Consider the following 25986-nt stretch of genomic DNA (forward strand, 5'->3'; position numbering starts at 1 on the left):
AGTATTGAGGATGCCAATAGTTGTATTTATGGAAACATATGTTAAAAAAGGCTAGCTTTAAAAAAGCCTATAGCTTTCTTAATAAAGGCGGGAGGGGGAGGAACCCTGTAATTTACAACGTCTGTCTCTCCAACAGCCTGGAGCAGCGGAACAGAGAGCTGCAGTCGGCGATTAAGGACATGCATTCAAAACTGGGACAGCAGCGTAAGTGGTACAGTCTTGTGGAGATGAAAATGCGAAATGCGGAGAGAGCAAAGGAAGATGCAGAGAGAAGAAATGAAATGCTCCAAAAAGAAATGGAAGAGTTTTTTGAAACCTTTGGGGAAATTAACAGATGGAAATAAACAGGAGCTTGTTCAGTTTCAAACTGAGCTAAACTGCAGGAGAGAGAAAGGCCACATCCTGATTTCAGCACATACTCCCATTTTAGAGGTGAAATAAGAAACACAACAGTAAGAACTAGGTTGTCAATTATAAGGTGAACAGTTGATACAAACTCGCTGGGATCCCTGAACTCCAGGAGCTCTGCACCACCCTGCTAACGCCAGGGATGCTTTCCCTTACCGCTGGAAAAACCTTTCAGACACTTTGCACTACCAACTCCCAAGCCAGCCCATGCAGCGTGCTGGGGAAGCACCCTGGTGGTTTTTGGCTAGCCTTGAGTCTTGTACTGATGCACTAAATGCCTAGGTGGCCAGATGTTTTTAATCAAGGGCTGTCATGCTTGCTGGAGTGTGTTTTACCAGCCACCCCAGAAGTCACAGAGGTATTACATGGGCTGTAGGGGGTGCTGAGCTCATACCAAAGTCAGCCGTTTCAGTTAGAGACAAATGTGGAGGAACAATGAGACAACACACTTGCATCTCCCTACGGTTCCCACCCGCACTCCCACATGGCCCTGTGCCTGGGATCCAGAGCTGTTGTGCAATTCCTGTCCTCTCACTGAAGGGATATCATTCATGGAGGAGGAGGAGGAGGAGGAGGTCTCGTACAAAGCCATTTGCTCTGCCGATTATAGTTAGCCTCCTGTAAGAACACATTAGTCTTAAGACCATCACTGGTAGACTCCCTCACTCACCTCTCCTTCAGAGCTACCTCTCCCCCCAGGAGAAATGTGTTAACTATTTTGATACCAGCATTAATGACACATATACAGTTAAATATCAAGAAAGTAAGTGCTGTTCTTTTAACCCACTGCAGAAGAACTTTAACATGAACAATGGCATCTGTATACTTAAACCTGTACTGAATTTAAAATTATAGTTTATATGAGAAAAACATGTGGCTCGTTATTTGCTCTTCAGCAAGATTAAGTGTAAGAGTGACCATCTACATGGTAACTCAGTATCTCGCTACAACAGCTTATGATGCATAAGCAGAAACCACACAGATGTTTTTCTTCTTCCCCAGAGAGGAGCGAGCAGCTTGTTTTAAGATCAAATACGAGTGAATCAAAAAAACAGTCTTATCCCACGAGGTTCGTGGAGCGAAGCAGCCCTGCCCTATTCCATGCCCAGGGCAATGCTGCAGGCCCTTTACTCGTAAGCGCACGCTGCCCAACCCCTTCCATGCACGGCCTAGTCTCCACAAGTGCATCGTTGAACCCTAACTTGTTTCTTTGCCGTCTTACCTTCACACCAAGTAATCGTGAACTGAGCAGATTTTAATTTGAATTCCACGCACTTACATTCTCCTTGTTTTTTTTCCACTTTTTTTTTTATTTTCCATCTTCTGAAACCTCGTTGCTATAAAAAACCCCACTTCTGAAGTCCCATTTTCCTCAAAAATTATTTGGGTCTTGTTTAATCAGTTCCCTCCCTCCTTACCTTTCTGGAACTGTCCTGCCAACTTCAAGAACTTGCAGGAAATATAAAGAAAAGGTACATCATGAGGCCAGGAATGTACTTGGGTAACGCTTTGTAAAGCACTGCCCTGCACACACCTCATGTTCCTGCTTTGTTGTTCTCTATTTAATGAATTAGGTCTTCCTCGGTAGCTGAAGAAGCAACCTGAAAAATATCCCATCGTCAAATACAGGGGAACTTTGGGATCTACCGGGCATCCCTGCTTTATCCAGATACTTTGCTGCAATGCCCCGTAGAGAAGAGATAAAACTTCAAGTTCTCCACACAAGAAACAGCAATGTTGCTGTAAAAATTGTTTCAGACTGTCATAGGTGAAGCTTTTACAACACCAAAGTCTGGCTGAGAGCCCTCGCCATATATCTAGAAAGGCAGCTATGTTAACCCTTCCTCTAATATTAGAAAACCTCCATGAAAAGCAGTTAGATCAAAGTAGCAGGTAAGTTTTACTGCACCTTCCCCGGAGTTAGAGCAGACAGCTTCGCAAAGTGCCTGGAAACCTCCTCGCTGTCTGTGCAAGAATACTTACCTCTTCCTCAAAGTAAGTACAATGGAACTATTTTTTAAAGTTAGCTGTACCTCTGTCTTGTTCAGTGAGAACAAAATGAAACACCACATTGGCTGAGCACAAGGCGAAGAGAAAGTTCCTTTTATACATGTACAAATACACACACAACGTATCTGGCCAGTAGCATATCTGAAACTTGCAAGGAAGTCAGACCATCTGATTATGATACCGTTTAAGCACATGGATGGGAATACAGATCTGTCAGTATTACCGGGCAAGCTTCTACAGTTTACAGAAAACAGCTTCTGCAATTTAAAAAGAACAGCATTTCAAAATACACTTGGCAGTAAAACCAAGTGCTGTTAATGCGTCCAAATGTTCCAGTTGATCAGGAGAAAGCAGCTCCAACCAATCTCTTAAAGCTGTTCTTCATTCATTTTTCGTACCCATACTTACTTTTTGGTTAACTGGAAGCTGAAGTGGTAACTGAAACTTTGTGTTTTAAGATAACTAAGAGCATACATCATTTTGGTTACATAAAACATTCCACTTCAACACAGGAAGGATCAAGAAAAAGAAAACATTGCTACAGCAAATAAAACAGACTGCTCAAATCATTTAAGTATACATATTTATTTGTAATTTTACAGTGGCTTTAGTACTGTTTTACGATAAGGTTTTTGGAGGAAAAAACCCAAAAAGCTTCAGAACGAGGCTTTAACTAGCACTTCAGAACTAGTTATTGACAGTTTTCCTTATGAAATCCTAGTTTCCTTAAAGAAAAATCAATCCAAAAACAAGGAAGCATGACCGCTGTCCATAAAAAAAAAACAAAACAAAAAACTTTCTAGTCATCCTGAAAACAAAGTCCAGCATCAGACAAAATAGCCACTGCATTGAAAGGAACATGTTCCTATTGCACAAGCATCAAGAATGAGCTATGACAATCAAAGCCTAATTCCATAGGCAGAAGAGGCCACATGTATCTATATAATTAGACTTCAAAGCACATCTTTCTTCTGAAATTGTATACCATACTATAATATTAAGGCCATAAAATCAGAACACTATAACAAGTGATAGGGCTTGATGCTACTTTTTGTGACATTTTGTGACATTTGGTCACAACAGAAGACGGGAAAGAGGGCCAAAACGAGACGTACAAAGCATTCTGAAGGGAGTTAAAACTTGAAGGCATTTCAAACTAAATTCTCAAAGAACTAATTTTTGGAGGGGGTTTATTTTGAGTCATTAGATAAATCCAGATTTCATAACAAATCACTCAAGGAGCCTATATACTCTTTAATAGCATGTGTTCTGGAGTACACTATAGAATATATTCTCTGGAATTAACATTTGAATTTGTACAAAAACAATTAATATTTCTATTTGTTATTCCCTCTTTAAAATAGATGAAAATTTGTATAATCTTTATAAATTACCTTAATGACCAGGTAAGGCTTCACTGTACTGAGTTAACTGCACACACGTATCTGATTTGCTCTTAGGCATCTTGATTACACTAAACTGCTAAAACCACCCGGGGAACCCAACATGTCATGTAATTTAAAGAAAGGGATAGTTATGTATTGCTGTCTTTTCTAATTGTGTTCACTTTATTAGTGTATAACACCCCTGAAAGCAATAGCTCCAAAGAAGCAGTAACCACCATGGAAGTTTAACCATTTTACTTTAGGAAAATCTGGGAATCTGATGAAGCTGAAAATGCACATTAGTCATTTTACAAAGTTTGGCTTGCCACCATTTAAGAAAATATAGGTATCAAAAACAGACAAATACACTGCTAACCATCTGTTACATTTTCTTTTAAAAAATTAGCACCAATTTAAGCATCTGAATTCATAGAAAAGCTAGTGACACACTTGGTTTTTCAAAAAAGTTTTCCCCATTAGAACACAATACAATAGCGTATGCTCACAGGTATTAAATTAGCTTTGTTATCAGTAACAAATATGACTACTGTTTCAGGTACTGAACATAAAATGTTGTTCTCACCCGATTACTTTCTCCACTGCTTTTGTTATCCCAAGAAACTACGGAGTGCTGAACTACAGACCCAGCCTGGGAAACAAACACCCATGTACTTGCTTAAGTACACCCTAGAAAGCATCGGGGTTTCGGACCAGTATTTCAGAGCAGGGACAGTGTCTTCCTGTGGTATTCATAGAGCATCTATTGCAGCGGAGTCCCAGTAAGCAGATGTTCTGGTCTTACCAGAACATACACAACTGCCTCATGATGCGTAGCCAGAAGTTAATAAAAAGGTTTTTGTTTAAGAAAAAGAATCCTAGTGCTCATAGCTAGCTGATCTTGCTATAGGAACAAACGTCGTTGTATCTTTGTTGTATCTTTACATAATAGGTGGCTAGGTAGTCACATTGCTACTCAAGTCACCCTACAGGCATTTGAGTACAAGATGTTTCTCAAATGATCTCTTACTATGTGTTATATTTCAGCCCATAAAAAGAATTTCTAATTTAAAATCTCTGAAAACAGGTTTATATTTAAAGGAACATGCTGATCAAATCTATCAGAATAGCAAAGATTGCAACCAAAATTTAAACACATTAAACATTTTTTATGTCATTCCTTTTTACACCGTATACTGGTTGTATTTAGAAGAATCCTAAAGTGCTTCAAACCCAGCAATTAATAAAGTTGATTTCTTTTGTGCAAAACTGCAAGCACCTTTTCAAAAAAATAAGCAGCAGCATCAAGGAATAAAAACTTAAGTAGTTAAATGTATTTTCTCTATTTTGTTTTCAATTCTTGGACCAAAATTATTTGCCATATTTTCAATAACAAATTGCAAAAGAGTGCATTTTATTAGTTTAATTTTGTACTGGACTTGTTATACATATTCTGTTTGAAATAGCGGACCCAGGTAAATTTATATCCACAAAGCAACATTGTGGGATTGAAATCCAACGACTAAAGTTTTAGCTACAAAAATAGTAATTTTATAGAACACAAACAGAAACGATGGTTATCTCTCCACTTTCCTCCAACAATAATATGAGAAAAGATGGTTTACCTAAAACATTAGTTTAGCTCCAGACATTTTTAGCATGCAGAGCGGGCAAAAAATAAAACTGATTTGATAAGTTGTGTAATAAGCTTTTAGAACATCACTATCACTCATGTAATAGACAATCTAAAATATATGTAAAATAATGAGCCAGAATACATTTTTCGGTCATATTTCAACATGTTAAAAAAAATAATCAAAGACACTCTGGAAAAGCAAAGAAGTTACTAGATTCATCTATAGGAACTCAAGTCCAAATTCTGCATCTGGGTGCAGGTGTCCCTGGATCAAAACCAGTTTTGAGCAGGAATTACACAATACACATCCCAGGAAAGAATTTGGTTCCCAGTATATGGTATCACTAAGTTTAGCATCAAGCCCTGATAGAATCCATATGACATATGTAGAATATACAGACAAAGGCTGTTCAGCATTTACCCCCCCACACATTAAAGTACTTCCATTTCAAGTGTCACAATTCAAATGAAACACTCCACACAAACTGTATTGCTGCAAGACTGAACCCATACTCCAAAACAGCATTATGTTCAGTAAAGATTTGTCTGCACTTTAACATCTGAACTTCCAGCGCACACCAAACTAGAGGACTGCACTTCTGCCAAAAAAAAAGGTTCATTCACTCAGTTCTTGGAGACTCTGTATGGCAGCTGTATTTTGAATGTCTAAATCCTACTTCATTCATAAAATCGTAATTTTAAGCCAAATACAATCAGATCTAAAAAGGAAACTGATTTAGCATTTAAGGTCCTTCCTTTAGAAAAGAAAAATTAAACATATGGTATCCCTTTTTTTTTTTTAACTAACTTTGACTAAACACATATGCTCTGTTAGGACTTAAAGACAAAGCAAACCTCAAGAGCCCTCTGGTTCCTAACAGTTCTTGAAACTTACCAACCAACTAGTTAATTTCTAGTTAAGGTTGAGTTTAATTTTCATTATTTTGACAAAGAAATGCAAACCCTTACCGGAAACATTACAAAATTTAAAAGGCTGTTTGCAAACGCTAGTTTCCAGTCACTAGACTAGTTTACTTTGTATGATCCATGCAGACAAAGCCCTAATTTTGACATTCATTTCTCATCTTTTTCAATAAAAAACTAGACTTGTCATATCACAATATTTCCTCAAAGCACACTTACAGGCTGCTTATCTGAATTTCAAAAGGCCAAGCTTCTCTTTCTAAGGTTTGGGGTTTTTTTTGAGGAAAAATGATATGAGCACAGATGAAATGAACTGTTTAAAACATACTCCATTTCTGCAATGCCATTCAGCTACTCAGTGTTCATAGATTTAACATAACGTTTCTGGTAAATAATCTGATTGATAGCCATAGATTCCTCTCTTTTTTCAGGTGAGCAGTTAAGATTACAGATTGTATCTATGTTGACCACCACTTCTTTTTAGTCATGTTTCATAAATTGTTTATGTATACCGCAGTAGTGTTAACACTATACAAAGTCTCTCAAAGAAAAGTAACATTCATGTTTACAAAACTGAGCTGGTTTCTTAATATATATATATGCATATGTATACACACACTCACATATTCTTAATCTTTAAATACATATAAATATTTATAAATGCCAAAGTGCAAAAAAATGGTCAATTGCATCACTTTACATACATGATTTTAGTATTAGGAATAAAAGTGATTATATTGCACACCAAACTTTTAAACCCCTGTCAAGTTACATGTGCATTTTGTTTTCAATCAAAGATGAGGTTCTCACGGCATTGACGACCATTTCACAAACGTGGCACTGAACTTAATCTGCAGTCAGGAATACAGCTATATGCATATAATCTGCATGCAGTGCATTTATAGTCTCTGTGTGCACACTGAAATAGCATGGGAACTTTAGCATGCATCTATTCTGCATGCATTTTTCTGAATATAATCTGCATATGTGCCTTCTTGAGATCGATGTTCATTCAGGTTATTAGCAATTGGGTTTTGAATTATACTGGAATCAAAATCCACAATATCCACAGACATTGCATGCATGCTCCAAAGGCAGCAACATTTCTGTAAAGTTTTGAAGCTTCAATGTATGCCATAGCAAGAAGACATTAAAAAAAATAAGGTATGAGACAGCTTTTCCTACAACAAGATGTACAAATAAGCTCAGTTAATCTCAGGGGGGTTTTTGTTCCAAGAGCACTATTCAAGCTAACAGTATGTACTAGGAGAAGGTCAGATACCAGTTCAAATCATGGACATAGGGCAGTTGTGTTAAGACATTAAAAGACAATTTGAATCACAGAATAATTTAGGTTGGAAGAGACCTGGAGATCATCTGGTCCACCCCCCCGTTCTGAGCAGCCCAAGTCCAATAGGAAAAGTTCAACTCTGCGAACATCCAAAAGATGAAAGAAAATCTTTGTTGCATTAAGTCTTCTAAAGCAGTAACTCTTAAAACAAACATAGCACAGTGCAACTTCAGTTGAAAAGATAAAAATCTTGAAAAATGAAATCCAGTAGATTACTTCCATAGTGAATCACTAATGTTCATTTTGAACAGGTGTCTTTAGTGATTTTAACTTATGCAAATAACAAGGATTAAAAAAATGCAAAAGAACAGCAACCTGTACTGTTCTGCTATGTGGTAAATAGGTATTTTTAAATGTTTTTTCCAGTGACAAAAATGCACTAAAAATATTTCATGTATAGTGTCAGTATCCAAAGATAAACTAAGATATCCGTAGGTCTAAAACCAAACGACAAGAAAAAGCCCAAGCCCCAATATCCTGCAATTCAATTAAACAGAATTTTAAAAATCCAAGATTCCAGATGACAATTCTGAAGTTAACATCGTATTAAGTACTTTGGTAATTTATTTTTTTTTTTTAACCTTCTGGGATAGTAAAACCTTTGTATTTTTGCTGCAGCAAATTAAGCTATTAAAAAGGGGTACAATTTTAATATAAAAACAATGTTTGCATAAAGAGAAATCGTTGCTTTTCAAATCATAAGGTCAGAAACAATGGACAATTTTCTTTTACAAGAGAAATATGTCAGTAATGTAGTGGCTGGCTGGGCCAGTATATTTTATAAGTTCTATTTATATATTCAAGTCAAGAGTATCAACAGCTAAATATAGTGCCTTTAAGAAAGTGGTGTTTTACCTCATCTTGTACATCTGTATTACTCTTATAGTTATATAGTTTAATCTCACACGCATGCACACACAAGAATCTGTAGCAAAATTTCACACCCGTGCACTCCAAAGTGAATGTGCACAAATTCACAAGTGTGTAGTATAAAGCAATTTAAGCCCTACTCTACTGCAAATGCATTTTCTAATTCAACTTATTGTGCAATTTAACAGACAATGTTTGTATTATCTGATTCCGAAAACTGTATTGATAAGCCTATATTGAGACAGCAAATAATCTCCTCTTCTTCTCTGACACTGTATTTAGAAAATATGTATTAAATATGTTTTCCTCCCCCAGTACAAATAGAGAGGTTTTCCTAATGTGGGAATAGAGCTAAGCTTTGTTAACCAAATACTTAATTTATAAGTGACTCAAAACTACTGTATTTTTATTTCTTTAATCACTCGCTAGATAGGATGGACCCATTAAGAAAATGGAAAACATTTATGCAGCTCTTTCTGAGGCTGCAAGTCTCTCCAATTCATCAGTTCTTTTATCAGACTTTGCAGTGAATGAAGAGCATCACAGATATAATTTCCTTTTCTGTTTGTTTTTGTTAAAGGACCAGTATCACAAGCTAGAAAATACAGAACATTTTAGCACTCTCTCCTCTTCTAAACAGGCACTGCTTCACAGATAAGTCACTCATCCTTCCTTAAGATTTAATTAAGCCACTGTATCTTCCATCCAAGTTTAAAAAAACTGAAAAAGTTAGACACACATACTCATAGGTGAAATACAGATGACTATATTCTTTAAACTTCACGTTTTATCTCTTCTACAAGAAGATAGACAGAATCGTTGGAAAGTGAAGATAGAAAGGGCTCAATAAAACAAAAAAAGTGCTATGTGGAAGAATAACTGCCCTTTCAACATTCATCCCACACATGAGAGCATTCAATGTGTGAGTTCACACTTACATACAACACTCCCGTCATTAAATAAAGCAAACGGCTGCAGTCACACATTAAAACAAACTTCATAGAGACTATACATTCAAAAAACCTACTAATGAGCAATACTGTACTAAAATGTAAACAAATATTGTGTCACAGAAGCCTGCTAATTGGGACTGAAGATTCATGAACCCACTTAAGAGGAGTTATTGGCTAAAAGTCTACTATAACTGCTCACCTGAAATAGGCTGAAACAAAGAAAAGCCTATAATAGTGCCTAAATTTAATTTTTTTTGTTCTTTAGACATTGATTTGCTTTCATTCTACAACATTAAGCAGGCAATTTCATAACAACTGAGTAAAAAAAACAGGCATTACTTTAGCAGAACATGCAGAACATGGAGTTTTTCTACTTGGTTCCATTAACTTACAAGCAATTCAGGCCCAATGGAAGCAACAGTTCCTTTCCAAAGTCAAGTCTGCAATCCTGGCTGATCATCGACATCCTTCAAGGGGTCCTGTCAAGGCATCGAGGCTGCTGTCTGTATCTGAGGCCAATGTTTGCTCTGTTGACATGGATGAAATGTCATTGATAGATGATGACTGGGAAGGACTGGTGTTGCTATTCACTGCTGCATCTGTGCTAAGTAAACCAAACATAATAAAATCTGAGGAAAGACAATATTGCAGGTACAAATAACCATACTTCTAGGCTCTGAGCATCACTTTCCCCACAGAAATCCTCAGAAAATAAAGAAATTAAATAAACAGTAGAAAAGCAAGCACTCAAAACCCAAGGTGAACATTAAGAGAAGAGATTTTTATTTTTTCCCCCGCTCGGGGGGGGGGGGGGGGGAAGCAATGTATAATGTGAATAGTGACCTGAGTATCAAGAAGTCTAACAGATATAGTTAATAAAAGACAGTACAATATTCCAATTACTGAACCAAGAGAACGGCAGCAAACATCAAGGATTCAATCATGGGCATAAATACTTTGCACTATTAACTATTTTAAAACAAGGGGCCCTAACAATGTTTAACCCTGCATGAAAGGGACTTATTCAGGCAGAGCCACAGAATAAGCATTCAGCATAAAAGATACCTATGTGACAGCTGATGTAACATGGTATCGATTATTTCATATGACTGAGCCCTTTGGGGAGAAGGCAGCTCAGGGTGTTGGACACGCAAGACTTCTTAAGTTTTCCTACAATTTACTTCGTAAGAATGAAAAACCACTGCACGTGGATCTCCAAAGGCTGATCAGAATCATGAATCTCGAACAACAAAACTTTGGCCTACCTGGATTATTAAGCAGGATTTCTTCATTCACTAGTGCAACAGATCAGCACTGAGTATCAGTTACAGGAGAACTACTGAAACAATGACTAACCTGAGGGCTGATCTTTTACCACACCATTCTTGCTCCTTTCTTCCCAATCCATTACTTCTTTGTATATTAATTCTTATGAGAGAAGGGTGGGAGGAATGAAAGAAGAGACAGAAAAAACATTGTAAGATCACAGAGGATTTGTATACAATTGTATACAATTTGTATACATATATGTAAAGGTACAATGAAATGGTTAAGGGTCAGTCTGGAAGTACAACTGTATAGATATTTATTTTCCCCTTTTTTTTTTAAAGGCCTATGGCAATGATTAGAGAATTCTACGGATTTTCTTTATGCATCACAGACAGACACCAAGCATGTACCAAAATCAACATATTTTATAAATAGAATAGCTCTCCATTTAGAAGTAACAACCATCCCACCCCAAAACTTTATGTATACCCACAATGCACTAATATTAACTGTAAAAAAAAAAAATCAGATTTGGATTTAAAAAAACCATATGGATAACCCCTGTGGAAATTTTACTTTGATAACAAAACCATACACAAATGTCTGTATTCTTAAAGAACAATCTCCATGGATACATTGAGGAAAGTCTGGAAATTGTGAAGTAGGTTAAAACAAACAATTAAAATATCACATGAAAGCCCTCATTTACTAATCAAGGACGATTTAGGATACAAGCACCTGAACAACAACAAAAACAATCAGAGCTGTAACTTTAAAGGAGCATCCATTATTCTGTTCGATATGTCTTGTAGTATGGTTCATGCAAGATGCCTTACTTTGGTCCCTTCTAGAACAAAAGGATTATTACTGCTGCATCAGGTACACTTTAAGTTATATCTGTACATCAGGTACACTTTAAGTTATACTTTCAATTAACTCACAGTAGCTTGTGTGTGTACCCATAGTCTTAATGTAACTAAGAGTAACAGTATTTAAATACATTAAGACCTCTAATTCTGAGTAATAATATTTACAAATGTTGTATAGATTAGATATGCTGTATAGATTAAACTGATCCATTTTAATTTTCCACCTTGCATTAATCCAAAATAATTTGAAGCGTACCTGTGCAGACATGCCCTAAAGAAAATATATATAAACCAGAATCAATACCTGAAATTTATAAAGCTATTTTACAAAACCAAGTGACTTCCAAAGTACTAAGCAAAGGTGTCTACCACCCTTGGTCCTCTGATGGTAGATGTGTGAAATCTGAACTGCCTCGCCACTTAATGTTTTTGACTAGAACTATAAGGTGTAATTGATTTCAATACCACAATGCTGTTTATTCATTTAAGTCAACAGTTTAAACTATTTGGTCAATAAATAAGCAATGATGAGAGAAAAAAAAAAACCACCACATCAAAAAACTCTTCTGCTATTTAAGACCTCTAGAACAAATGCAGTAGTAAATATTGTCAAGAGATGTGGCTTAAATAATGTACACTGAGAAGAGGCACATGTTTCTCCTTCAGAGAATTTTCCATCAAGAAAAAACCCATTGAGATTACAAACACTTAAGAATAACAAAATACTCAGAGGAATGGAAGGAAAAAAATGAAACTGTGGCATTTTGTTGAACAGACTTCAGAATGTACATGTATATGTATGTACATATACGCATGTGTGTATATATATTTTCACTCCAAATAGAACATTTTTCCATTACTGACTTCTTTTCATATTGCTACAAGCAGTACTGCATCATTGGAACAGTGGGTTCCAGTCAGTTACACAATCCAGCACACATGTACTGCGAGCCACGCATTAATAATACAAGTTATTACAACACATGTCATTTGTCATGCTCACTTTTTACCTTTCCATTCTTCAATTGCATGCTCTCTTTCTTCCAATTGTGCATCATAGATTTGAGGCGGAGGCTACAAAGAAAAGAAAGTCTATAGCGTATCTACTACATCACGTTAACACAACCAATTGTAACTAAAAAAACCTAAAAATGACAACTTTTTTAGCATGTTTTTACCTTCATCTTTGGCAGTCTATTCCCTATACCTCAGTCACATTCGTTTTAAAACTCCAGAATTTGCTTTTAAGTCCTACCTCCCACCAAAAGGCTGTTTAAAAGCGTCAACAAAAATTAAACTCATTGTAAGGCTTTATGGGGCCTTAGAGAAAGTCCCCTTTTAAAAAAGCCCTAATTACCACCACGCAGGCAACTCTTTCTGTAAAGTAAAGGGAACTATCAACAACCACTTTCAAAATTATATCAACTGCACTCCAGCAGCTGTTCTTCAGGTGATTCTACCTCTAATGTTGACCTGAAGGCTTTATGCATGACTTTTACTAGTGAAAGAATGAGTTCAAAGCATGCTCTTGACTAAAACTGAAGGTATTCTTTAAAGTTATTAAATCTTAAAATTTATTTTAAATGCAAACTTACAGCTTCTGCTTCAGCTGGATCATACCAGACAGTAATATAAGGATGACGTAAGGCTTCATCTACAGAAATTCTCTTGTCTGGATCTACTACAAGCATTTTTGATAATAAATCTCTAGCTTGGCTGGCTAGAAAGTAAAAGTGAAAAAAACCATACATGTAAGAGAGCTGTAGAGTTTAACATCTGACACAGAAAATGAATACTGGGAACACAGGATATACACTAACAGTATATATTTTTCACTGTGAAGACAGGCCTACAAATCCAAGCTTTATTATACAGCTACTTTTTTTTTTTTTAAGAATGAGGTCACACCCCTTTAGCATAAATGTTATTTTGCTATTATCCAAAATAAACCCTGCAGCTGGCACCAACTAACCTCGATTTTGAACAGTTCTGCTGTTACATGGGTCACAATTTATTTGGCACTAACTACTGAACATAAGACACACTCAACATTTTAATTAAGCTTTTAAAAAAAACATTTTGGTACAGTAATCATCTAATTTCTGTAATAGCAAATTAGTTTTTCTTTTAAAGGTGTTACTGCATGGTAACTGGCTACCAATTGTTGCAGTGGTACTTCACTGACATTTCTTTTTCGTCTGAACTATTATTGTAATAATAAAATAGGCTATAACAGGTTATTTTATGTAAAAAAAAAAATTTATCATCTAGAGAATATAATAAGTTGGGGTTTTTTTTCATTTTATCAGTAATTATCTAAAGTAAAAGTATAGCCAAAATGAATTATATGCACACATCAACTAGAAAAAGCTAATTACAAATAACCTCCAGAACAAGTATTACTTTCAGAGAACATTTACGCAACAGACATTATTCAATGGATTAGAATTAAAGAGAATGAAACAGAATACTGGGAACAGGGAAATAGTTCTGTATTTAATGAATACTATTAAGATTTCAGGACATGTCAAATGAAAAACAGAAGGTATGCAGCTTCTAATGTTGACATCTATTGCAATAAACATTTTTTTTTTAATTAAGCGTATTGCAGACATTTTAAATTAACATCTTAAAAAAGAAAGAGGAAAGAAAAACTCGCCTTACTTTTTAACTTGTCACGATCAGATTCTGATGGAAATATCCAGTCTGGGAAGAGTTCTTCAAATTTAATACCGGGATATTTTGGCCTATTTTCTACATAATTCCTCACTGTAGGCTGTAGTTTCTTCATGAAGTCTGCTGACGGTGTTCCTAGTTGTTCAATAACTTTATTCCATTGATCAATATCTGCACCATATCTTTAGGAAAATCAGCTGAAGAATTTGAAGTCTGCACTACACAAAAATATCACTTACAGAAATCTGAAAAGTTAATGAAAACTTGAACAAAGGACAGAAATATGAACTTCATTCTAGCCTTGACAGTATTCTGAGCTGCCATGCAAAAAGCTAGAGTGATATAAAAATATGATTCAGATTTTGTAATCTTAAGGACAGGTTAGAAGTGCTGCACAATGCATTATGCTTAAATATCTTTTGCTAATTATTATCTATTGGCTAGTATTGAAAGCAATACTTTTTTGGAGCCCAAAAGAAGCTTTATTTGGCAATTGTATCCATAGCAAAACAACTATAAGGACAGAAGAGAAAGGCTGCTGTTGAATCTTCTGAAGTACAACATAATACCATCAACACTGAAGACTCTTGAAGGTAGGAAAAAATACATGAAAAAACCTAAAGGACAAATACATCCCATTCAAAGTAAGGAATTTTGTGCCTGTCTCCTAAGGAAATTAGACTTTGGGTTGGAGGGTTTTTGGATGGGTTTGGTTGTATGATTGGGGTTTTTTTGTTGTTATTTTCTGGGGTTTTTTTGGTTTTTAGTTTTTAATTTTCAACTTCAGAAAAGGTTCAAAGGAGTTCTGAACAGTGAATCCAGATTCCTGTAGGTTTTTAGCAGGTTATTCTGTTTAAGTATCAACTGTGGTAATACTCAAAGACTAAAGACTCAAAGACTCTGTTCTTAAAGTCAGAATTTAAATATTTTATAGGAATTGCATTTACAAGCCACAAGTTGAAATTGTGCTTCATGTTTCTTCTGGACTGTCTCTTCTCCCTCTTTAAAGTGAAGGCATTTCCCCTAGGCATGGTGGCACTTGTTACAGAGATACCAGAGTCCGCTCTGAATGAGCCTAGTTGGGATAACAAAGCTCATTTATCACACTGAGAAGACACTGCATCAGTATTCCTGATATTTAAGTTTACTCAGATTTACACTTTACAGTTTCTCTGATAAAAAGAATGTGCAATTCCAGCAGAGTCTAACCATGGACCTTGCAAACATTCATAGCTAAATTCATAATTTAGCTTCATCGTACCCATTCTCATAGATTTTGTAACAAAACAACAAATTTGCTGCACTTTGAATTAAGATGTATTTAAAAAACAGAGGCACTTTTATTTCAGTTAGTGTGCCAAGAATACAACTAGAAATATATGCAAAGTCACTGCTTCTTGCTAAGACTTTAGACTTCTGATACAAAGATTGAAAATTATATTTGCTTATTGAACGCATTCCAATGGAAAAGCTATATTAAAATAAAAATTAAGTAATCAATATTGTTAACTCTTATGCTAAAACAAAGCACAAAGAAAATTTTAACATACATCAGGAAATTTTGTTCTTAGCTGAAAAACTGATTTCTGAGAGATGTCCACCAATCTAGATTCAAGAAGACTTTTTTCTATGAGTTGCAGCAGTCTGGTTAGTCAGCTAATCAAATTAGAGTCCAGTCTATTGCGATCTCAGAGCACTGGGGGGAGGGCAGAAAAACTTAACGACCTATCCCACTTTAGTAATAAAAACTGGGAAAAAGCAATGTCTCAGTTGGATTGTTTCAAAGTGCTTTACAGATACTGAAAATTGAAAAAAAAAAATTCCCCAATACAGGGTAGGACTTGAAATAAGCTAAGCCTGTTATCAGAAACCCAAATGGATTTAAACCTTAATTTCAATGTAAAGCACGCAGAGCGTGCTATGTGAATAATCTTGCAACCTGCAGACAAAACTACCCTTCCTGTTCTAGTGAGGGTCAAGGTCAAAAGTAACCAGAAGTTTAGCCCATGACCAGTATATCTGCCTACTTTTTGGGACTCTGGAAAAAGAGAAGTTGAAAACAGAGTCCTTATTACAATCACAATAAAGCATGATTTTTCCCAAGAAAGCATGAATACCCCCTCATGCTTTTTGCATGTCAGGCAATTAGTTTCCTTCACCACATCGGCAGAAAGAGCATTAAACACACTCTGGTGCTGCTAGGCTTTCCATTATTTCATCTTAGGTTATCTACATTGCCTGGTTTTTCTACGTTTGTCATTTCCAGTGCAACAGCAACTGCCAGTAACTCAGGCCAGTAACTGTAAGAGCCCTGTTCATCCTCCACAACATCAGTCAGGAGCAGGCTCGGTGCATCCATCGCCCTGGCAACGCGGAGCATCTCATTCCACGCAGAGCACTGCTGCAAGTATCCCGGCAATCCCCGTTGACTATATGGGAAAATACAAACTGTTGAGTCTAAGAGTAGGTTTTCCTGAAGACAGTCAAGGGCACATCATTAGGCAACATGCTGAACTTGGTTCCCTGCTCTAAATCCCCAAATACTAAAACATTTTAAAATTTAAGTCAGAAAAAACCCCACACAGAAGAACAGGAAGCTTCATGGCCATGCGCACCAGCACACCCCATAAACCACACTCTCAAAACAATCCTGCAGCTGAAGGTAAAAGAAAACGACAATCTGACCGGAGCAGTTACCAGTTAGGAAAAGTTTCAAACAATACAAACAGTTATCAGTATTTCGCATTAAAGAGAGCTGCAAGTCTTGCAAGAGGAAAAAAAAAAACCCTGTAAGCATAACTGTGCACTTTCATAAGATACCGGGGGAGGAGACTCCTTGAAACAGACTGGTGGAGCTTCAGTGACCTCCAGAGAACCACAAGTGGTAACTTGCATATTCAACAAGTATGGACAAAATTTCCTTCATTTATTCATGAATAAATCAAAATAGCCCATGCTAACATGCAGGTGAAAGACACATAACATACATGAAGAATTGTGTTAGGTTGGTCTGAAGGCTTCAAAAGGTAAAACAATAAGTATAGAAAGGAAGAAAGGTGGAAAACAAAAAGACTTATTTAACAATTAATCATTTGTACTACTAAATAATGCATGATCAACTGCTGAAGATTAGTGTCATGAAATTTAGCATTAAAATTTAAAGTCCTCCTCTGTAAGATACGTAGGTATCTATGAAAACCGATGTGAACATATACTTGATATTTTTAGTGGTGGACTCAACTTTTCCTTGCTGATGAGCAAAAATATTACACTTTCTTCAAAATCTTGGATCACAGGTAGCTATAGCTTCTTATGACCTACAGCCATAACTGGCAATTGTAATTTAATTAAATCATCTGGATTCTATTTATTTACTGATCAATTTTGAGTGTCTAGTCCTACAACGCTACTACTTCATAAGATACTATTTATAAAGGATGAAATTGGTTTCGCTCCAGTTTTTGTAACTGGAACTTGATAATGAGTCAAATGTTTTAAATTTTGTTTCTAGGGAAATATTTTGAAATACATCAAAATCTTAAAAGAACATTTACTTTATTAAATAATCACTTCTGTTCACTTAGTACAGTGTAAAGCCTTGTTTGTGATCCAGTGATGTATTATTGAGATTTCCAATCTCTAAGGTATGAAAACACATATACGAGGGTTTTGTTTGTTTTTAATACAGTAAAATTTCCTACAATTACTATTGTACAAGAAAGCAGAATTTTATGAAGACAAATCTGGGTCAAAAGTATTGAAGGGAGGAATGAAGGAATAACAATCTTATAGAAAAAGCCCAAAATAAAATTTTCATAGAATGAAAAAACTCCAAAAAGAAAAAGGTTTTCTTTTTATAATAAATAATAGTAATAAAAAAAACATTTCTCATGCAGTGTGCTTGCAATTAGGACACTGCTGTCCAGCAAGTGCTAATAAGCAAGAAAAAAAATCTGACTGAAACTCAAAAAATTGTACAATTAAAAAAAATGAGTCTACTGTTCAAACAAGTAGTAAGCTAAATCCATGCATAGTAAAAAGTAACTTTGTAGGCTTTTGCTTATAACACTTATCTACAAAGAACAAGAGTAAGAAAATATACTTACTGCTATTTATTTTTTAAACCTAACAGTATCCTTTTTTAAGCTACAAAAGCTGAAGCTCTTAATATAAATTCTACGGATTCAACCAGTACAAATTGCATTAAATATAGTCTACTAAGAAAATAAAATGTAAAGCTCAACAATTTGGTTAATGACACTAATTTCAAATAGTACAGTAGATCTATTAAAACATTATTGAAAATATTGCTTATGCTTTTATACTTATACAGATCAAAATAATAGTGTTTCTGTTGGAAGTGGAATGGGATTCAAGGATGACTAGGGAAGGATACGATCAGTGCCTTGGAATATCACACAACCTTTCACCAATTCTCCCATGATGCACCCAACTGACCAGATATCAACTGAAAGTAAAAATGAAATGATCAAATTATGAAGTATCATGAACAAAAGTGAGGAAAAACAAACAAAAACATCTAGCATCTACAATAAAACACAACAATGTGGAAAACCAAACTGCTAACATGAATTTTCAATCATATCAACACCAACTGACTGTTGCTAAATTTTGTTATTAGCATTTTGTAAAATATAATCAGTGTTTACATTTCTGAAACAACCGTGAAGGATACAATCTCTTCCTGGGAACAGGACTTTATGGAGGACCATTTCTGCCATAATGCACCCAACAGACCAGATATCCACTATCATATGTTAGGTGCAACAAGGACAAAAGATTAAAGAGGTTTTTTTAAATATCACAATTATTTACTTGTAAGCTCACACTGTATTCCTACCGTCCTGCAGATAATTTATTTTTTTGTCCCATCCAGAACAGCCTCTACTAAAGTTCTGATCCACATCAGCACTTGCTCTACAACAAGCTGCCTTGTGCATTAATGAAAGCCTTTTGCATGATCAGTGGCCCAGAAAGGTCCTGCGAGTCCCTTGTATTACACTGCCAAAGTTACATGTATACAAAAAGCATGGTATCCCCAAGCCCCTGTGATAAAGCAGAAAGATGTACTAGCATAGAAGTCGAGAGGAGACAGCATATTACTCCACAGCTAGTACAAATCAGCAAGTAAAATCCCAAATAATGCAGGTCAGGAACAATTTCCTAGCCAGCAACTGTGTTGGCTGAACATTCAATATATTACATTATTAAAAACACAGCTATAACACCCAGCCCCTTTGAATGCTATGCAGATTTAGAAGAGTATGAGATATGGTTTGTCATAGGGATCTGAAACTTATTTTAATAAAGTAACCAGAGATGCAAAAGGGGGCAGACTGTCAAAGAAAGATGCTTCAGAATAAAATCACATTGATAAAAGGGTTTATTATTTATAGATTGATGGTTGTTAATTTTTTTAATGTCATCCAGCATAAGTGTCTTAACAGTTTTTTGGTAGGATAAAAAAAATGGCAACACAACAGGACAACACATGAAAAAAATAACAGCAGGGGAGAGGGAGCAGTATACATTAAATGGAGATAGGCACACAGAGCAGAAAACTATTCTATTCTTCAAAATTATTACAGTGTAATTTTTGTTATTTCCAATACCATGATTAACATACTTTAACAACAGACATGGCAGGGGGAAACCAGCTCTCCCCGCCACCTTTTAAAGCTGTTATGTTCTGAGACAGATATGCTTTAGACAAAAGATTTAATGTGTTACTCTAGCAACTTACCATTCTCTTTATATCCCATTCCAAGGATAACCTCTGGTGCTCTGTAATACCGTGTTACTACATATGGAGTCATCATAAAGTTAGTACATGCTGTTCTTGCCAGTCCAAAATCAAGGATTTTGAGCGTACAATCTGATTTTACTACTATGTTGCTGGGTTTCAAATCCTAACAAGAAATAACTTCAGTTAAGGAAGGATCAACATCCAGAATAACACACACCCCCTTCCACAGTCAATATATGGCACCAGTTCACTTCACATTAACAGCTGCATATTCCTGCTCTGATGTATTTGCTTATTTATACACAGACTAGAGACAAGTTAAATGCTGCCCGGCTAAGTACTCCAAAAAATTCAGGGAAAACCAGAATCAAAGTTGTCTGCAGAGTCTTAATTTACCCAGTGGTGCGCTGACAGTACAGTCAGTTACGTAATGGTTTGTACGTATGCACAATGTGTATCTGCTTCCTTTAACACATTAAGTGGACCTATTTTGGGTAGGAATAGTTGCATGGTAAAGGAGACTGTGTTCCAAATACTGTCATTATTAGGGCACAGATCCTAAAGACGACATCATTAATTAGTCAGGTATCTGTAGGAAAAAGGAGTATCGCAACACACAAAGCATTAACAAGTGTATTTGTTAATGACAGATAAGCCACCTATGTTAGAGTGATTAGCAAATTTCACAGTCAGAATTTGGGTGTGGTGAAAACACAAAGTTACCCAATGAGTGAAGAGAAAAATAAAATACTTTAGGAGATATGCCTCATGGGAACAGTCATTATTGCACCCAAAGGAATACACAGTTAGGGAAAACTAGAATAATTGGATTTTATTCACAAAGTATCAGAAGTAGCCAAATTACCAATGCACTAGTACATTTAATTCTGCTCAAGTGTTTGACTTGGTTTCAACCACATGAACCATGTTCTCAGGTACAGAACTTCCTTTTCTTAAGAAGATGGGGACATGCAAATAGTTCACGTGGGTTTGCATATTTTTGCGGAAGATTTGTTACCTTCCTAAACACTACTGCATTTACCATCAACTAGGTTGGAGTTTCTAATCCTCTACTCAGACTTTTCTCTTGACAACAGAGTAATTATTTGCAGTATTTGATAGTGAAATTTGTGGTTCTCTCATCTTACTATAATGCTGGGCCACCTGAAGGATAACAGATTCAATATTCATCAACTCATAACGGAGGTGGGAGTCGTGCACATTATTTCAAGTTCTATTTGGTCACAGGCTAAGTAATTTCTAGATGTAATTCCTTCTGAACTATCAAAGTTCTGTTCCCTTCCTAGCCTCACTTCTTTTCAAAACCAAATCTCTCACCTAATCAAGAGTTTTCACTCCAGAAAGGTCATTTTGTTTTGGTCCCACACTAACCCAACCTAACGCTCACCACTTTAGCCTCTCCATTCAAATAAACTTCATACCTCTGTTCAGTTATTCACAGTGCGGTTCCTCTCACTGCCCATTTTATTGTTCAACCAGTATCAGTTCTGTCTGATTGCTCCTGTTAGCTCCTATGAGCTTAAATTTCTCAGCAAATATTGTGTCTCCCCTGTAGCTCCAAATCACAGTCAACATGCCAGGTGGAGTTCAGTGGGAGTCCCAGCCCTCCCCGCTTCAGTCTCTTACACACCTCACTCAATAATTCTAGGAAAGCCCAGTACTAAGACTATCTGGATATAGACTTCGCTTAACTATACGTAACTTCCTTGCTAATACCACAGTATTTTCATGGTAGATTTTTTCAGCAAAGTAAGGAAGTAGATTTGTTGTAAGTTATACAGCTTCTCAATTATGTTTATGGATTGAACATAAAGAAAAAAAGCACGTTAAACTAGAACTGGATAAAGTTTTCAGCCACCAGGCAAAAAAGAAATTTAAAAGGCAAGTGTGCCCAGGAAGTAGGGAAGGAAAAAAAGGAACGGAACAGAAAAGAAGCAGAACTGTCAAATAGACTGGTCATGAAATTAAAAAAAAAAAAAAAAAAAAAAAAGGAGCAGCAGCAGAACAACAGAAGCAAAGAAATATATGAGGTCTGCACAGGACTTCAAAATTCTGATCATTCACGAACTTTACTTTTCAGAATCACACAATGGTTGAGGTTGGAAAGGACCTCTGAAGGTCATCTGGTTCAACCCCCCTGCTCAAGCAGGGCCCCATACAGCCAGTTGCTCAGGACCATGTCCAGGCAGCATTTGAGTATCTCCAAGGATAGAGACATTTAAGAGGTAAATACTATGTTTTAGAGACTCATTCTTTAGTAATTTGAAAGGTCCACAGATACTCATGTTTTATCTTTTAATCAGTTCAGCATAAGTTAAATCCACAGAGCTAACCTGGTTTAAGATCTATTTACAACGCAGTCTTTACCTTTGAACCAGAAACAATCTTCAGGTTTAATAATATTCTTATGAAAGAAAGAAATATACGCTTATGAAATAACAACCCCCTGCCTTCCCCCGTTTCATAAGAACATCTGCGTTCATAAAAAGTATTGTTAATGATCTAATACTACCTACTCTGTGGATGATACCAGCTGAGTGGAGATGTTTGATACCACATAGCATTTGGTAAAGAAGATAAGACATTCTTTCGTGATCCAGTTCCATATGAATAACCTGGCACAAATTTGCATCCATCAGCTCCATAACCAAATATCTAAAGCACAAGAAAGAAAGCATTAAGAAAACTTGAGTCTTACTTTTCGTATCAGGTTTAAGCATAGCATGAGATGTTTAATAAAAGCCAACTACTTTGCTAACGCGTCAAAAAGCTTACAATTAAAAAAAAGTCATGCATGACCAGTGTCAAAATTAAATTATTATCTATTCAAATAGTCTTACTATTAAAAATTAACAGTGTTCAATCATCCATCACAAGAGACTAGAATTCCACTAGTTTTATAAATGGTAATACAGAAGAATAATTCTGAGTTTATGCAGCATGAAAAGCTGACTGACTGAAGTTGATGCAGAAATTGCAGATATTATGATGTATCAAAAATGCTTTTCACTGTAATTTATTTAAAAAAATAAGAAAATTAAGAAAAGCACAGTAAGAACTAAGAAGGAATGATTCAATGATTCATTTTCAAGTTAAAATATCATCTGCTTACCCCCTTCAGACACACACACTCCCATGTTTACCCAAGAAGCCCATTCACAAACCACAACAGCATATTCACTGGAACCTAAGAATACCTCACCAATTAAATCACCATGAATCCTCTCTAGACCAATTGACATAGCTTGCATAAAAAAAGAAATATATTCAGTTCTTAATTGAGGCCAAAAATACTGTTGTGCTGATGTGACTGGTATGGCAAAAAAATGATATCAGGTTATCCAGACCAAGTTATTATCCTGAAGTGACCCATTTAGCTAAAGGATAATGCACACAAACCAGATGCCTATGCAATCAGCAAAGTATGGCAGACAAATGAATAGAAGGTAAATAACCTCTTTATTCCCCACTTCCATCTTATGCATGTAGTGAAACAACTTTCTTGGTCTTTCTGAAAGAAATCTAGAAATAAAGACTAATTAAAGGCTAAATTTAGCCTTTAGCTACCCTCTGTTTTCGAAGTGTGAAGTCTGTAGGATACCGGACATACAGCTCCAGGGCTTAGGCCAGTATTTGTCAGGAAAATTAAAACAAAAATCTAGTACTTACACATCCTGAAATTCTTCTAGTGACTTCTGTGGTGTAAATACATTTAATAAACTAATTATCTATAAAATAAAAATAAACATTAGAAGAAACTTCCGCTTTAATTCACATAAAAATCCACTTTTGCAGAAGCTACTATTCCAAATCAAATGCACAGTTACTATATACAATTTGAATGTTACTTGGCTTCACTTAATTCACATGTGCTGAAAAACTGCCAATTCAGAAATAGTTCAAAACTGCAGCATGTATGCCAAAGGAACTAAGACAGGACAAAACCACTTTTTTCTTTTTAAAGTTATATGACACCTTCTATCTCCCTCCCCAGTGCCTGAAACGTATCCCATTTTTTCCCCATAAATAATAATCTCTTATTTTAAATCACATGTTGTGCAAGGAATTTTAACCAAGGCTGTCCAGCAAGTACACAGAGATACCCCACGCCATCCCATTAAACATAGATTATGATGTACTAGTTCTAGAAGAACTGCTAAAATTACTGTACTGCCCTCCTTAATAACCACCTTGCTTTTATTCTGCTACTTCTGGACTTCACCAAAAGCTTACTTTAAAAAAAAAAAAAATCAATCCTAAAAGGCTAATTGACTCCAGGAAGTTTAAGACCTGAGTGCACAACTTCAATGATCAGCAGTGTTTCTAGTTCATGTTAGTATCAGAACATAACAGTCACATAAACCTTATATTCTTGTACTTGAACACTGAAGTATTGACATTAAGGCTTGTTATTTTAGAAGGTTCAAAGATTTTAAAATATGTATATATTGTCCGTAGTATTTCACTTCTGTTTACCAATAAGTTGTTAGATAGCACTGCACCCCTGCAAACCTCACCAGTTAAACACTGTATTTAACAAAAATCTTGCCTAAGCTCACAAGATTTAACTACAGTGCAGTTACAAGAGCCAAATCCACAAACAACCCACTGCCAAACAGGCTTTGCTGCAGTATGACTTAAAAGGGCAAATGCAATACAGCAAGGCCAGTTCTATAAAGCCGACACTGATGGTAAACCTATACCAACAACACAGCAAAAACCTCCTCCCTCCAGGCATTTCATCCTCTAAGCAGCTCACCCAAGAACTTAATCATACATTGTAGAGAACTGCACTACCCATAGCAAATCTTTCCAGTCTTTCCCTCACTACTTTTCCATTATTTTGGTTACTAACAGCACATAAGAGAGCAAATCCTGAGCTTTTTTAGACAACTTACAGTAATGAGGAAGAGAAATATAAAGCCAAACTTACATTTTTGTGATTGACACATTTTAAAAGAACAAGCTCTCTGTAAGCTCTTTTTGCGTGGGTTTGATTCTGAAAAGGACGACTCAGCTTCTTTACAGCAACATTTATTCCAAGGACTGTATCAAATGCAGCACTAGAAGTTTTGAAAAGACAAACAACTTAAGTTGAAGTCTGTTTGAGGGAAAGGAGGGGGCAAAAGGGAGATGGGAGTGAGGAAAGAAATCAAGATTTGAGACAAAGCATATCCACTAAGCTGTTTATACTGACTTCAACTAATTTTCATCTAGAAAACAAACATTCTTTAAAATCTACACATCCTTTAATAAATACAAATAGGTTAAACAGAAGCCACTGACACTCATCAGAAGTCTTCCTGCCCTTAAGACTGAAACTGCCGACTCAAGACTCACATTCAAAACTGCAAGATCTAAAAATATTTTAAGCTTATTTGAAATCAAGAAGCATTTCAGTTACCTAATCTGTATATTTGGAGTATTTTTTTTTGGACACTGCTGCTGACTGACAATCATTTAATATTTGCAGTAGAAATTTCTCCTTCCTAAAGGCAAGTCACAACCATGTCTCCATGATCTGTTCTGAAGGCATCACTACTCTCCTGTACGTGGATAGTTTACAGTTATAGACAATTTTAGTGCCTAGCAGAAAGTTACATTCATCATCTGGTGTTGGGGAAAAAAATAAATCTATAGAATTGAGTAATATGGAAAACTCAGATTGCAGGGAGCAAGACGAGTTTAAAAGTGAACATGACCATTAATTTTATCTTGGTTTTCAGCTGTGCTTGTTCCTTCCCTCTGCAGTTTGAGGTATATCTGTAAACTTGCTTTAATAGCTGTAAGAATCCAAAGCTAAATTATCTGTATATCCAGAACAAGACTAAAGTGGGAATACTCTTCATT

At 35.9% G+C, this 25986-nt stretch overlaps 1 protein-coding gene across 4 annotated transcripts in view; it reads right to left on the reverse strand.

Moving 5' to 3' along the window:
• Positions 1 to 2984: 2984 nt before the first annotated feature.
• MAPK9 (mitogen-activated protein kinase 9) overlaps positions 2985 to 25986 on the reverse strand; it is a 31801-nt gene continuing 8799 nt past the window's right edge. The window contains exons 3-12 of one of the 4 annotated variants that reach the window (XM_076350319.1): positions 25070 to 25199; positions 23806 to 23864; positions 22653 to 22791; positions 20113 to 20278; positions 18745 to 18816; positions 14337 to 14519; positions 13268 to 13392; positions 12683 to 12746; positions 10891 to 10962; positions 2985 to 10133 (exon numbers count right to left, since the gene is read on the reverse strand). In XM_076350319.1, coding sequence (XP_076206434.1) covers positions 9991 to 10133; positions 10891 to 10962; positions 12683 to 12746; positions 13268 to 13392; positions 14337 to 14519; positions 18745 to 18816; positions 20113 to 20278; positions 22653 to 22791; positions 23806 to 23864; positions 25070 to 25199 — 1153 coding nt within the window. In that variant the 3' untranslated portion in view covers positions 2985 to 9990. Of the gene's footprint in view, positions 10139 to 10885; positions 10963 to 12682; positions 12747 to 13267; positions 13393 to 14336; positions 14520 to 18744; positions 18817 to 19044; positions 19117 to 20112; positions 20279 to 22652; positions 22792 to 23805; positions 23865 to 25069; positions 25200 to 25986 lie in introns of those variants that run through there. The other 3 variants (XM_076350320.1, XM_076350321.1, XM_076350322.1) reach the window with 3 other exon arrangements.

Source organism: Aptenodytes patagonicus, chromosome 12 (genome assembly GCF_965638725.1).
Source record: "Aptenodytes patagonicus chromosome 12, bAptPat1.pri.cur, whole genome shotgun sequence".
In the NCBI taxonomy this organism is placed as follows: domain Eukaryota; kingdom Metazoa; phylum Chordata; class Aves; order Sphenisciformes; family Spheniscidae; genus Aptenodytes; species Aptenodytes patagonicus.